The 12,910-nt window shown below is 42.5% G+C and overlaps 1 protein-coding gene across 8 annotated transcripts in view; it reads right to left on the bottom strand.

The window, feature by feature from the left end:
- ARHGEF9 (Cdc42 guanine nucleotide exchange factor 9) overlaps positions 1-12,910 on the bottom strand; it is a 205,757-nt gene that overhangs the window by 172,508 nt on the left and 20,339 nt on the right. For 5 of the 8 annotated variants that reach the window (XM_060001609.1, XM_060001608.1, XM_060001611.1 and 2 more), the window contains exon 2: positions 4,341-4,520. The exons of 2 other annotated variants lie outside the window; for them this stretch is intronic. In XM_060001609.1, coding sequence (XP_059857592.1) covers positions 4,341-4,466 — 126 coding nt within the window. In that variant the 5' untranslated portion in view covers positions 4,467-4,520. Of the gene's footprint in view, positions 1-4,340; positions 4,521-4,614; positions 4,674-12,910 lie in introns of all 8 variants that reach the window. One more of the 8 variants, XM_060001610.1, reaches the window with a different exon arrangement.

Raw genomic sequence — 12,910 nt, 5'->3', positions numbered from 1 at the left:
CTGAAGATGTCAACAGTTAGATGTGAGGACTAATATTCAGCAAGCTGTAATTCACTTAACCTGACCATTTGCTGGGAAGGTAAATCAACTCCTGTATTGCTCCTGTGAAGTCATATTCCCAGTACAGAAGAAAGAGACTTTCAGAACACACACAATACATGTATATACATACAGAATGAAATTCTGAACAACAGGAGAGGCAGATATTTGACTGAATAGAAGATACATAAACCCAGCAATTTCTTGTACAGTAACCAAAGTGGTATCACACTTCCTATTTACAGGTATCCAGCATACCTCAGGTTACAAAGGATTTTTAAAAGACTTAATTATCCCCATTTTACAAGGAGGAAAACTGGGCTTCAAAGATGTACAGGAAGCTGCTCAAGCTGCATACTCAGCAGACTGAGGCAAGAATCTGGGTTTCTCAGATTCCACATTGGTTTTAAACCTGATTAACAACAGGTATGGCTAGCTTGGATAGAACAGCATTAAGCACCCTGGATTATCCATCCTAGGGCTGGGATGTTCACACAGCAATGAGTCTTCCAGATAGGAAATGGAGATGTTCCACTATGTCAGCGACCAATTTGGTCCAGTGATCCACAAAGGTGTCCGGTTGGTATAGAGTTAGGAGGAAAGTCTTTTCTTTGCCATTATACTTTCATGTTATATGTCAAATAACCTAAGAATGATATTCTCAAGGAGCTACTGAATCTTAGCTCAGGATGAGTCTGGATAAACAAGGGAACTATACAACATATAGGTACAGCCTCTCAGGAAACCACCTATCTACCTACCAATAACATCAGTACTAATGAAGATTCAACAGTTCAGTGTGACTCATCGCTATGTCTTACCTAGACATTGTCAGAGCTTGAATAGATTCTAGAGAATGCTTCAGAGGTGAAGGAGAAACTAAAAGCAAATTATCATATGTCAAATGTTTTAGAGAGCCAAATTAGAACTCAGGTCTCTCATTTTCTAATATATCTAGCACTGCCTGCACAATACCATTCTATCCTCAACCAAAATCAGTGTAGAAGAATGGAAATAGCAATTCTACTTTTAAATATCTACTAGAAAAGCCTACATAACTTCCATCATTCAGTTCCTTGAGGAACACACAATCTTACCAGAAATGTAAACCTACACATAAATGCTCATTCATGAGAACTGAAAGGTCTAACTTGGAGTCAATTTTCACATCATTCATGCAACAGTTTAACCCCATTTCTTTTTACTGGTGACACCACAACAGCTGGCCACTAAGGTTGCATGGTACTCTCCTTTAGAGATCTGAAGACCATTCAACTATTACTTAAAAAAAAAAAGGTTTGCAATGATCAAATGTTCGTTCTGAATACAATCTGAGGCAACATGGAATGCTATCTTAGTTCCTCAAAGAATAAACACTGGTAAAATAGAATAGAATAGAATAGAATATTGGAGCTGGTATAATAGAATATTGGAGCTCTAACTTATGATTTAGGCTCTGTCATTAATGCTCCTGGTCTACTGTCACAGTCCTCAGTCTCGATATGTGTTATCTGATAGAGCGACTAGCCACATATGGCTAATGAACACTTGAAATGTGACCAGTATGAATTGAGATGTGTATAGAAACACATCAGATTTCAAAGACTTAGTAAAATATATTATTAAAAAATTTATAGTGATAATATATTATATTTTATCATAATATTTTAGATATATTAGGTTAAGTAAAATACATTAAATTAATTTCACTGTATCTTTTTAACTTTTTTTTAGTGTGGCTACTAGAAATTTTTAAATTATATTTGAGATTTGCATTTGTAGCTCACATTATATTTCTTTTTTAAAAAATATTTATTTATTTATTTATTTTATTTGGCTGTGTGGATCTTAGTTGCGGCATGCAGGATCTTCATTGTGGCATGTGGGATCTTTAGTTGCAGCATGAGGGCTCTTAGCTGCAGCAAGTGGGATCTAATTCCATGACCAGAGATCGAACCCAGGCCCCTGAATTGGTAGCACAGAGTCTTAACCACTGGACCACCAGGGAAGTCCCTCACATTATATTTCTATTGGACTGTACTGGCCTAGGCCAAATCGTTCTCAACATCAAAGACTGTGATTTAACTAGCCTAGAGCCTGGGTTTTAGTGTTTGTTGTTTTTTGTTTTTTTTTTTAAGATTCCAAGTGAATTATTTCATTGTGAAGCCAGGATTGAGAACCACTAGGCTAGACTCTATACTATGCATGCCTGGCCCAGCCAGTGGTCTTCTCAAAGGTCAGCTTCAGCCCATCCAACAGGCTGCTTGGGCTGTGTGCTTGGAAAAACACTCCTCCTGGACTTGGATGTAGGAAAATCAATGCCAGTTCATTGATATTCTGAAGGTTGATTCTGTCATTCACCTCCTGGGGTCATTCTGCCTTGCTCAATATTTTGTCCCACCCCTTGAATTACAGTTTATTATAAAAATGACATTTCACTATAGGTGAAATACACGCAGATGTGGGTGATTTTGTCACTGGGTGCAGTTTAATCCTTCTTTTAAAGGGAGGGCCGTCAGCCTAAGACACACAAGCTGTCTGTGTACGGGGCCCCTTGTTAGTTCCAAAGGCCCATGGTTATTGATGTGTTCTTTCTAACTACCCCTGGGACCAGTTCATCAACTAACAAAGCTGAGCTTGGACACACAGCATGTGGAAACTCTGATGGAAGACTCCATATAGGTAGAGGAGAAAGGACTGGATATTTCATTAAGAAATTCTCAGGATAGAGGGGATGAGAGGCTATTTTGTCTACTTCCTTGCTTCTGAGCAGTGCCCTCACCTAAATTGCTCTAACTGGATAACAGTGCTTCCTACATTTGCAGCCCTCCAAGGAAGGAGGCCTCTTTCAACCACTATGACCAGCCTTCATACATAGACCTTATTGGAGTTAATAAGGTGGAGGTGGTGGTGGTGATGATGAGGATAATGATAATGATAAAGCAAGTTACCATTTGCTAAGTACCCACTATGTGCCAAGCACTGTGTCGGATTCTTTACTCACATAGTGATCTCATTTAATCCTCATAAAAAGTCTCCTATTCCTATTTTTCAGATGAGGAAATAAGGCTCAGGAAAGATAAAAGTCTTGCCAAAAGCCACAGAGCTAGGAGGTAGTAAAGCTGAAACTGCATCTGCATCTCAGATTATCTGATTCCAAATGCCCTGCTCCTTCCTTCATGTCACACTTCTATCCTTCTTATCCTGAGACCCTTCTCCAAGGGCCCAAGGGCCCAAGCCACTCTGATCTTTTGTTTGGGGTCAGGACTTCAGTCTTATATTACAAAAGAAACTAACAAAAGATGATAGGCTGTGGTAAGGATGGTCATAAGACATCCTGATGTGGCTTTGGTACTTGTATTGCCACAAATCTGTTTTAATGTACATTATTTAATTCACTGTGATATCCCCTGTCATGAAAGAATTGCCAACACCATTTTGCATATGGGGAAAATCAGAGCTCACAATTGCCAAACAACTGATTCTAGCTCATAACTCCAAGGATGGCCAAGAGCTGGAACACCAGGCCAATGTTCTTTCCCCATTAGCATCCTGCTAATGGGTGACCCAGAGGAAGTGGAAACTGCTAAGGAGCCCCTTCCCAAGAGCCCCTTCTTTTAATGGCCAGGTTTTTCATGGTACAATGTCAAAGGGGCCAAGGACTTGCCAGCACTATCAAGCTGCCTGCTTCCCACCCTGGACACATCTTAGTTCCCAGCCACCTTGCAAAAAGTAAGATTTGCAATGAGTAAACTCCAACCCCTGGGAGGGTAGAGAGCCCAGACGCTTACATTCACAGCTGTAGACAATCATAAGACAACACGCAGGGGTGTTCACACTTCCCTAAATGAGAGAAAGGAGGCAAAGGAAGCAGAGAGGAGTGGGGAGGGGAGAAAGAGGGTGGGAAGAGATCTATAAAAAGAAAGGATAAAAAAAGAGGAGGCAAGGAAAAGAAAGAAAACAGAAAAGAGAGAGAAGAAAGGTAAAATTTCACAGCAATATAGAGTTAAAAGCATCTTCAAAACCATCAAGGCAAAAAGGGAAGTGATTTGTGCAAAGTCACAGTGGGTAGAAGGTGGGAGGCAGGAGGTGGGGATTGTTAAAATAAACAAGATAAAAAAGTCTCAAAACTAGAAGGGCAAAGATTAAAGGAAGCCCGGGCCCTGGGTAGGTGACCAAACACATGGGGAAAAATGTGAGGAGTCACAAGAAGGGGAAGGAGGAGAACAAGGGCTGGTGAAGGGGAGGCCAGGGGCAAGTAGCCAAGGAGACAGGAGAGGAGAGTGAAGGCTGACACTCACCCTCACAAAGCTGGCAGGAAACCATCCCTCCTCATCGTCGATCTGGCCCCACCACCAATCCTTGTTGGAAGCATCCAAGACTTTGATGACGTCGCCAGCCTTAAATGCCAACTCCCGGTTGGCCATGGTGACGTGATCCCATACTGCCTCAGCACTAACGATGGAATCTCCAGTGATCAGCTTAGGAGACAAAATAAGAATGTGTTCAGTCCACACGTCTAGCTACCTTACTTGCCCCCCTCCCCAAATCTCTACTACTTATGGAAAAACTCACATATTAGTGATGAAGGGTAGGGTGATGGAGATGACATTGGGAGAGCAAGCTCCACTGGACTACAAGACAAATAATACTATCAACTCTCCATTAGCCAGTGGGTAGAATGACCCAGAATGTGTATATGGACTACACAGACCTCATGATTTTATCCCTACTCAAGATCTCCTTCCCTAGAGAAGAAAAAGCTCCAATCCATTCTCCTTGGTACTTCGAGGCAGCCCTGGAGCTGGAATGGGCAGAGAGTCTGAAACCAATGGCTAAAATGAGGCTCGAGCATATTTGCTATAAATTCTCTGTGCTCCTCCCCCTTTCTTCTTCTTCTTTGGAACTGTCCAATTGAGAGTTGGTGATACATTATTTAATCCTACTGTACCCCACCCTCAGGAGTTACAGACCACAGCATTCCTCACATATAATGGACCCCAGTCCTGCAGCCTCCTGTTCTCACCCACACATGATGCTATCCAGAGAGGTCATGTGTTCATAGGTATGAAAGAATATGGCGTTCTGTGATGCCTTGCTCCCAAGAAACTCGACATTGTCACAGATTCACTCAGTGATTTAAACAACCACCCTGTAAGATACACAGGGAATCTAGGTTGACTTCTACATCTGATAGATGGCAAAACTGAACCATAAGCAAGTTAAGGGGTAAGCTCAGTTTCAGTCAGCAAGGCAGGGGCTATGCACAGAGCCTAACCTTGGTCCTTAGAATTTGTGGCCAGCAGGACTTGGCTCCACATAGCGCCAGGCAGACATCTATGCCACTGCCACATAAACATACACACACATATGTTCATGACACTTGTCTATGCACAGTGATGAGGATGGGTGTTGGGGAATAGTTAGTTTCTCTCTGGCTACCATCCTGACCACTGTGTTATGTATTCTTCTTTTTCCCCTAACTGGTTCCAGCCTGTATGGGTCATCAATCTTTCTGGCATTTGGAGGAACAATTTCCAGAATAGAGAACATATGTCCTGTCAGGCAAAGGACTCAAACATTCCCTCCCCAGAACTGAATTGCTGAACATGTCCTCTAGAAGTCATCTTTTCCATTAGCCTACTTTGAGGAAGGACCCCAAGGCAATTATGGCTCCACAAGACTGAAGTCAAAACAATTTAAAGATAACAGAGACAGAATATGGAACATGCATCCTCTCACACAGGTCTGCCTTCCAACATACCAGCCAGAGAATACCCCTATGGTCATGATATTAATGCATAACACATCACACACAGGAGAAAACACACACACTGATCTTTTGACTTAGTTAGGGCATTCTGTTGGTTAGCTTCTGCATGAGGCATCCTTCATTGCTCAGGGGTCTAGCCATTGTGCCTTCTATAGAAGGCATAGAGGGAGCTCCTCAGCTTGGATGTAAAAGAGATTTCAAATAGGACCTTTTGTAATAACACATTTAAAGTACCTCATGCTTTACTGTTCACAAAGTGTTTTCACATCTACTGCATCACTTGATCCTTACTGAATGAGCTGGATCTATTACCCATATTTTAAAGATAAGGAAACTGAGGCTCAGAGTGGTGGCCTGGTCCTTTGGCCAATCACACATGTAATAAATTATGGAGCTCAGTCTTCTGACTGTATATGCACTAATACCTATCATGCCATACTACCAATGTTTACTAATAAGCTAAAATGAACTCACAGAACTCCATTCATAATATCATAAACAAGATGGCTCCATTCTTCAACCCCAAAGAAAGAGACTTGGACAGCCACCTTCAGTTACTGGTGCCCCTGACTAAGAGGAGATTTATTTATATGTTGAATTTGCTTTCTTCCAATTACACTAAAAGTCAATATCTTCTTGTTCTGGCCTCAGTGGAGAAGAAGAATTGCTGGTCACTGACCTCAATAAAATAAGTATTTACAGAGAAGTCTCCCCTGTCCTGCCAAAGATGGGTACCAACAGGGTGCTGCTAGAGCTCGATAAGCACATACAGGCCCAACTCAGAGCACCATGAGGGCTTATAGTCTAAAGATATATCATTGACTTTTTATCAAGGGTCAAAGAGTGATCTTGGCATCACTTACCAATGCTCTGCTCAGGACTCTATCTGTGATGCTGTTTGAATTACCCTAGTCCCAGTTCTGGCTGATTCCACTGCCTGTATTTTTTCTACAGTGCAGTCTTCTTTTGAGAGACTCCATGCTTGGATTCTCCCAGCAGCACTTGGCTCATTCTTGTCCCCATTTAGTCCAGTTGACATGCCTGGGTACTCAGGTCACAAAGTCCAGCTATGCCCTGGACAAGGCCAATCCCTGGATAGGACCCAGTGGCCACAAACCAACTGGCAAGCCTGTTGTCACTGCCTACTTGGAATCAACGACAGAACTAGGCAGCACTTCAAAGATCATCACCCTTAATCCCTCATTTTATAGATCAGGTATAATATAGCAGGAGTGACTTGCCTAAGGTCACAAGATGGCCAGCCTAGTGAACCATTTTTTCCCCAACATAACACCATAGATAGAGAAGGTGGAAAAAGAACACTTGGATTTAAGACCTTGCTAAAGAAGGGATGATAAAGATGATAATATTAGCTAATATAGAGCACTAAATATATGTAAGGCACTATTCTAAGCACTTTACACACATCAACTCATTTAATCCTCACAGCAACCCTTTGAGGAAACACTATTATTATCCCTATCCTACAGACGAGGGAACTGAAGCTCTGAGAGATTAAATAATTTGCCCAAATTCAAACAGCCAATAAGTACTTAAGTCATAATTCAAATGCAGGCACAGTCTGGCTCTTATAGAGCCTCTGCTCTTATAAACTATGCTGCCTCTGAGTCTCACTTTCTTCATCTGTTAAGTGAGGATAATTCTACACCCCCACCTGATTCACAAGCTGTAAGACACTGAACCAAGAGTTGACAGATGTGTGTGCAGATAATGAGAGAAGGGCAATCCAGAAGTGGCTCGTAGCTGTATAGGGCTCCTGTGTTCTCTAGTCACAAATGCAAGCAGGAATAAGGGAATGTTCTTCCCTATCTTCTGAGATGTTTTAAGTTTGGGCTGCTGGAAATTGGTTTTAAATCTCCCCTTTGTATACAGGATTGACTTTTAACTTGCTACAATTTTTCATAAATATGACTTTGCTCATCCATTTTCCACCCAACACTCATTGAGTGCATTTCCACTGTGTGCAGGGATCTGCTTACTGTGATTCAGCCACAGTCCTTACCTGAAGATCAAGGGCCCTTTGGGTACCAACAGTGAATGCCCTTCAAGCAGTATGCAAAGGTGGTTAAGGGCAAGCAAATCTAGCTTCCATTCTGGGCTTTGCTACTTTAGAAAGTAACAGTGACAATGGGAGGTGAAGAGTACAAGAGGAGCCACATAAATAAACCAAAATGGAACTGTCAGCATGTAAGGTGTACAATATCACAAAAGCCATGGATGAGACTTTCAAGCTATACAACCCTTGGTTTCAGTTTCTTCATGTGCAAAATGGGGATATTAATACCTGCCTCACAGGCAGAATTGTAGAGAAGGTGAACTGAGTTCTGGATGTATAGTGCCTCATACAGTGCCTGGTATACTCTGGCCTAGTACAAGACTTCAGAGGAAGGATCATGTGTGGCTATTGGACTCTAAAACAGTTTTATGGGGCACTGAAATAGGCCTTAAAGAAGAGATATGGGAACATATATATATGTATAACTGATTCACTTTGTTATAAAGCAGAAACTAACATACCATTGTAAAGCAGTTATACCCCAATAAAGATGATAAAAAAAAAAAGAATGGGTAGGATTGTTACAGAGTAGGGAACAAGAAAGGCATGTGAGGCAGAGTAAAGTGTCAAAGGTGAAGGCTATGGGAAATTTGATGGTAAATATGTAGTGGAGTTGGAAAGGGCTGGGAAGAGTGGGATTGAACGGCAGCTAGAAAGATGGATTGGAGACCTGTTTGAAGGTATTTAGATCTCCTTTGAGTAAAAGGAGGAGGCCAAAGTTGATTTGGCAGAGGGAGTGCAATCCTAAGTGTGATCATTAAGGCATGAGGGTAAGTTATGAGGAAATGTTGGTTTTGGAAGGGGAGAAGAGATGATAAGTTTTCTCTTTGATATGCTGAATGTTGGGGGCCAGCAGGACATGCAGGTAGATTTGAAGTTCAAGAGAGATCAAGGGAGATAGTTATACAGGTTTGGGAGTCAATGGCCCAGAAGAAATTGTAGAAACCAAGGAAGTTTGCCCTGGAAGAAAGTGCTAAGAAAGAAGGCCAGAAACGTAGGAAAACAATAATGGGAAGCAAGGAAGAGAAGAGGAGCCAGAGAAACAAACCAAAATGGAGCTGTCAGAACATAGTTAGGATACCAAGGGGTGCAATCTCATAAAAATCAAGGACAAGAGTTTCGAGTAGCAGGAGCTGATCAAATTATCAAATCGTACAGAGCTACCTATAAGAGGAAGAAAGCCAAGAAAAGTCCATTTGGGAGTGGCTATATCAAGACTTAAGTTCTTTATTTCTTGTTTATAACTGGTTTATTCACCCCCCCCCCCAAATTCCTAATTTCCCAACTATCCCAACTTCTTCATCTTGCAAGCCCAACAAAAAGCCAGAAGGTGGTACTGGGTTACTCCAGCAACGTACCCAAATAGCTCTTGGCCTTGGGACAGTGCTGATGTGACTTCTAAAATAATTCCCAATCCTCAGGGCATTTCGAGTACAGGACTAAATATAGGTTGGTTCTTGCTCAGACTTACCAGTGAGTGGGACATACAGTGTTCTGCATCCCCAAACCAAAGACACTTTTGGACATGAATAAGAAGATAAAGGGGGGAAGAGTCATAATATTGATATAATTCTTAAAGAAGGAATGATATCGGGCTTCCCTGGTGGTGCAGTGGTTGAGAGTCTGCCTGCCAATGCAGGGGACACGGGTTCGTGCCCCAGTCCAGGAAGATCCCACATGCCGCGGAGCAGCTAGGCCCGTGAGCCATGGCCGCTGAGCCTGTGCTCCGCAACGGGAGAGACCACAACAGTTGAGAGGCCCGCGTACCGCAAAAAAAAAAAAAAAAAAAAGAAGAAGGAATGATATCCAATTCGTTTTTATCTATATTTCCCAGGAATTCTAATTTCAAATATTCTATCCCATTGTCCTACCCATGTGCCCTGACTTTTAACCTGGAAATATGATCACTGTACCCTGTAGGCATTGGGAGTTTGATCTCTTAGGCTGGTCTCTGATAAACAATGAGGAATGTGCCTACAGCTAACTTGGAGTGTCCAGTGGGCCCTTTCAGGAGGAAGGAAAGAAGGCAAGGAAGAAGGGAGGAAGAAAGTAAAACAGGGAGAAAGAAAGGGAAGGAGGGAGAAAGAGAAACTTACACTTGTTGCAAACATATGCCAGGCATTGGGTAAGAGACTTTCTTTTGTGATCTTAGTCTCTATGGCTCTCCAAGGTAAGCATTAACATCCCCATTTTTACTGAAGATAACCTGTGATATTACCAAGTAGCCCACAGTTACCCAGTTAGTAGGTGGTAGAGCAGATTTGAATCTCTAGCTGAGCTTATTGTATAGCTTTGCTTTTGCCCATCCCCAACGCTACCTGCCAAGATAGCAGGGAGAGAGGTCTCCCAGCTGGTTTCTCTCTCCAGGGAGACCAGCCCACCCTGTAAATGACCTAAAGCAGTAGTTCTCAATCCTCTAGAAAGCTTGTTAAAACACAGATTGCTAGGCCCCATGAGTCTCTTATTCAGTAGGTCTGAAATGGGGCTTGAGAACTTGCATTTCAGACAAGTTCCCAGGGGATGCCTACGATGCTGGTTCAGGAATCACACTTGGTGAACCACTGCCCTAGAGAATCTTTCTAGCCTAGGCTTTAGCCATGCCTCTCCTGATGCCTCATTCTCCCAAGGATCCCCATGCCACCCCCACAGGTTGGGCTCCCTGCCTGTCTAGGAGGCATTCCTCAGTGGTTGGTATGTCTGAGAATGGGTATTTTGGGTCATGTAAGGAGGATTCCCAACGCCAGGCCTTGCCAACACAGAAATAAAGCCCTCACCAGTTTTCCAGAGCTGTACCACTTGCCTTCCCCTCCATATTCTTGCCCTCTAGCTGAGCAATACCACCCCCAAAATAGTTGTTTAATTAGCCTGGGTGGCTGCCAGAAATACTAGAATTTTAATGGCAAGAAATAGAAGAGGGAAAGGTTAAAAAAAGTGTTGTTCAGAATAGCATATGTTCCAGTTGCCATGAAAGTAGCTGAGCCAGGCCTGCATTTTGAGAAGCTTCACAAGGGGACAAGGAGGAGTATGAAGGAGTTTTGCCTTTCTGTAAGGTTTTCTCAGTTGGTACCTGCCCCCATCCTCTCAGAAGGTCCCCTCCCTCAACAGCTAGGCATGGACAAGAGCAAGATTCCTTCCTTTGTTCCCTTTAAGCACATCTAAAATAGGCTGGGATTTTATTCTCTCTCCTGAATAAACTAGATGTCCTTTTCATATGGCCTTGTAAACAGACTCTGGTTATCTTGCCCAAAGTGTTCAAGGACAACAATCTCACCCACTTCTGGAAAGATGTAAAGCAGACTGTTCCAACAACAGCGGGGAGGTACCAAAAGACTGGCTACTGGAGGAAGTTCTGCCAGTAACTCATTGAATCATCTTGGATAGGTCCATTTACCTGTCTCAGTTTCTTTATCCATCAAGCTACAGACTTGAATCAAATAGATGACTTCTGAAGTCCTTTCCAGCCCTGGCTTTCTATTGAGGGTAACACTTGAGCTTTGCAGAGGACAGGAATTTCATTATTGCAGCTTATTTCTTCTCACCCATCTTTGTGCTTGCCAGTATGCTTTCTTTGCTCTCCACTCAGGAAAATGAGAACTTGGCACTGACTAGTCCCTTCTTGAATATAACTCACTCAGGCATTGTTAGTGACACATTAAAGCACAGGCCACTCAGACTGGCTGGGAAAACTGAGGAATGGGTTTCCCACTTTAGCCCTTGACTGCCCTATTCAAAAGTCAATGGGGACATTTACTCTTTGTTCTCTCCATGTAGCTCCTCAGATAAATCATCTTTCTCATGACATTGGCTCTTAGTACCTCCAGTTCCATATTTCCCACTACCTGTTCCACATTTCCCTGGGGGCCTGCTACTGCCTCCAATAAAACATATGTAAAACTCATAATAAGGCCTCATTCCCCTCCTTCCTCATTTTTCCCATTTCTGATAACTTTTCTGGGTGTGCTGTTTCTTTCTTCTACATGTATCTCTCTCAGATAAAACCCTTTATCTTCTATTTCAATGCCTTATCCTAGGTCTGGCCCTTATCACCTCAAGTTGCCTCCCAACTGGCCTTCCTGCTACTCACAGGTCTCTTTCCTCCTCAAGCTACTCAATAATTGTACTTCACAAAACTTCTTTGCTGGTGCCACTATCCATGCTCAAGAAGCCTCAAGAACTCTCTACTGTCAATCTCTCAAAATTCTCCTTAATTTAGCCCCATCTATGGATCCAATCCTTGTCTTGAACCTGGCAGGGACCTTCCACTCTAGTCAAACTGAGTCTCTTGCAGGAAGATAACTCCTACCTCTGTGCCTCTGATTCAGCCATTCCCTTGGCCATGGTTAAGTGTAGGGACACTGGAGCTATGCTGCCTCTTCCTTGCCGTAGGATCTTGGCCCACCTGCTCCTTAATCCTGTCTCTGATGACTCCAGCCTGTATTTTCTCTCCCTTGACTCTTTCACTAATTTCTACCTAGGATAAGAAGAAGATATTAGACAATGTGGAGTTATTCAAGTTATCAACCAGGGTGTTATTCTCCAGACTGTACACTTGTGAACAGTAAATCTAAAACATCTGCTTAATCTTTAATGAACAACATTGTTTTTAGCCTCTAAAGTTCTATGACCAGAGCCCTAAAACCAGGCAAGCTCAGAGGAAGAACACAGCAACAGAGTGAGCATTTCTGTTCAGGTTGCAAAATACTCTATGGGGCCAAAGAAATTGTTTGCATAACATGTACCAGGTGGCCTATAGGCCAATCCATTGCCGGTAGGATTTATGACCAGGCGGCTTCTGGGGTGGGCTGGTTTTTGCTGAAGATCTTCGCAGATGCTCAGTGGTCATCAGGGAAAGAAGAAGAGATGTCAGGTAAGAAAAAACAACATGAATTAAAAAAAAAATCATAAGGATTGCTTTTTTTTTCCCTGTGACTTAATAGTTCACACTTAGCTAGTTTCAGCTTTAATCAGGGTATTGCTATCACCCATAACTAAATAATTTCATTTCTGAGCAGAATAGTTAA

This window comes from Delphinus delphis, chromosome X (assembly GCF_949987515.2).
Source record: "Delphinus delphis chromosome X, mDelDel1.2, whole genome shotgun sequence".
In the NCBI taxonomy this organism is placed as follows: Eukaryota; Metazoa; Chordata; class Mammalia; order Artiodactyla; family Delphinidae; genus Delphinus; species Delphinus delphis.
The sequence above is the reverse complement of the archived record's forward strand: the minus strand, read 5'-3'. Positions and strand labels throughout refer to the sequence as shown.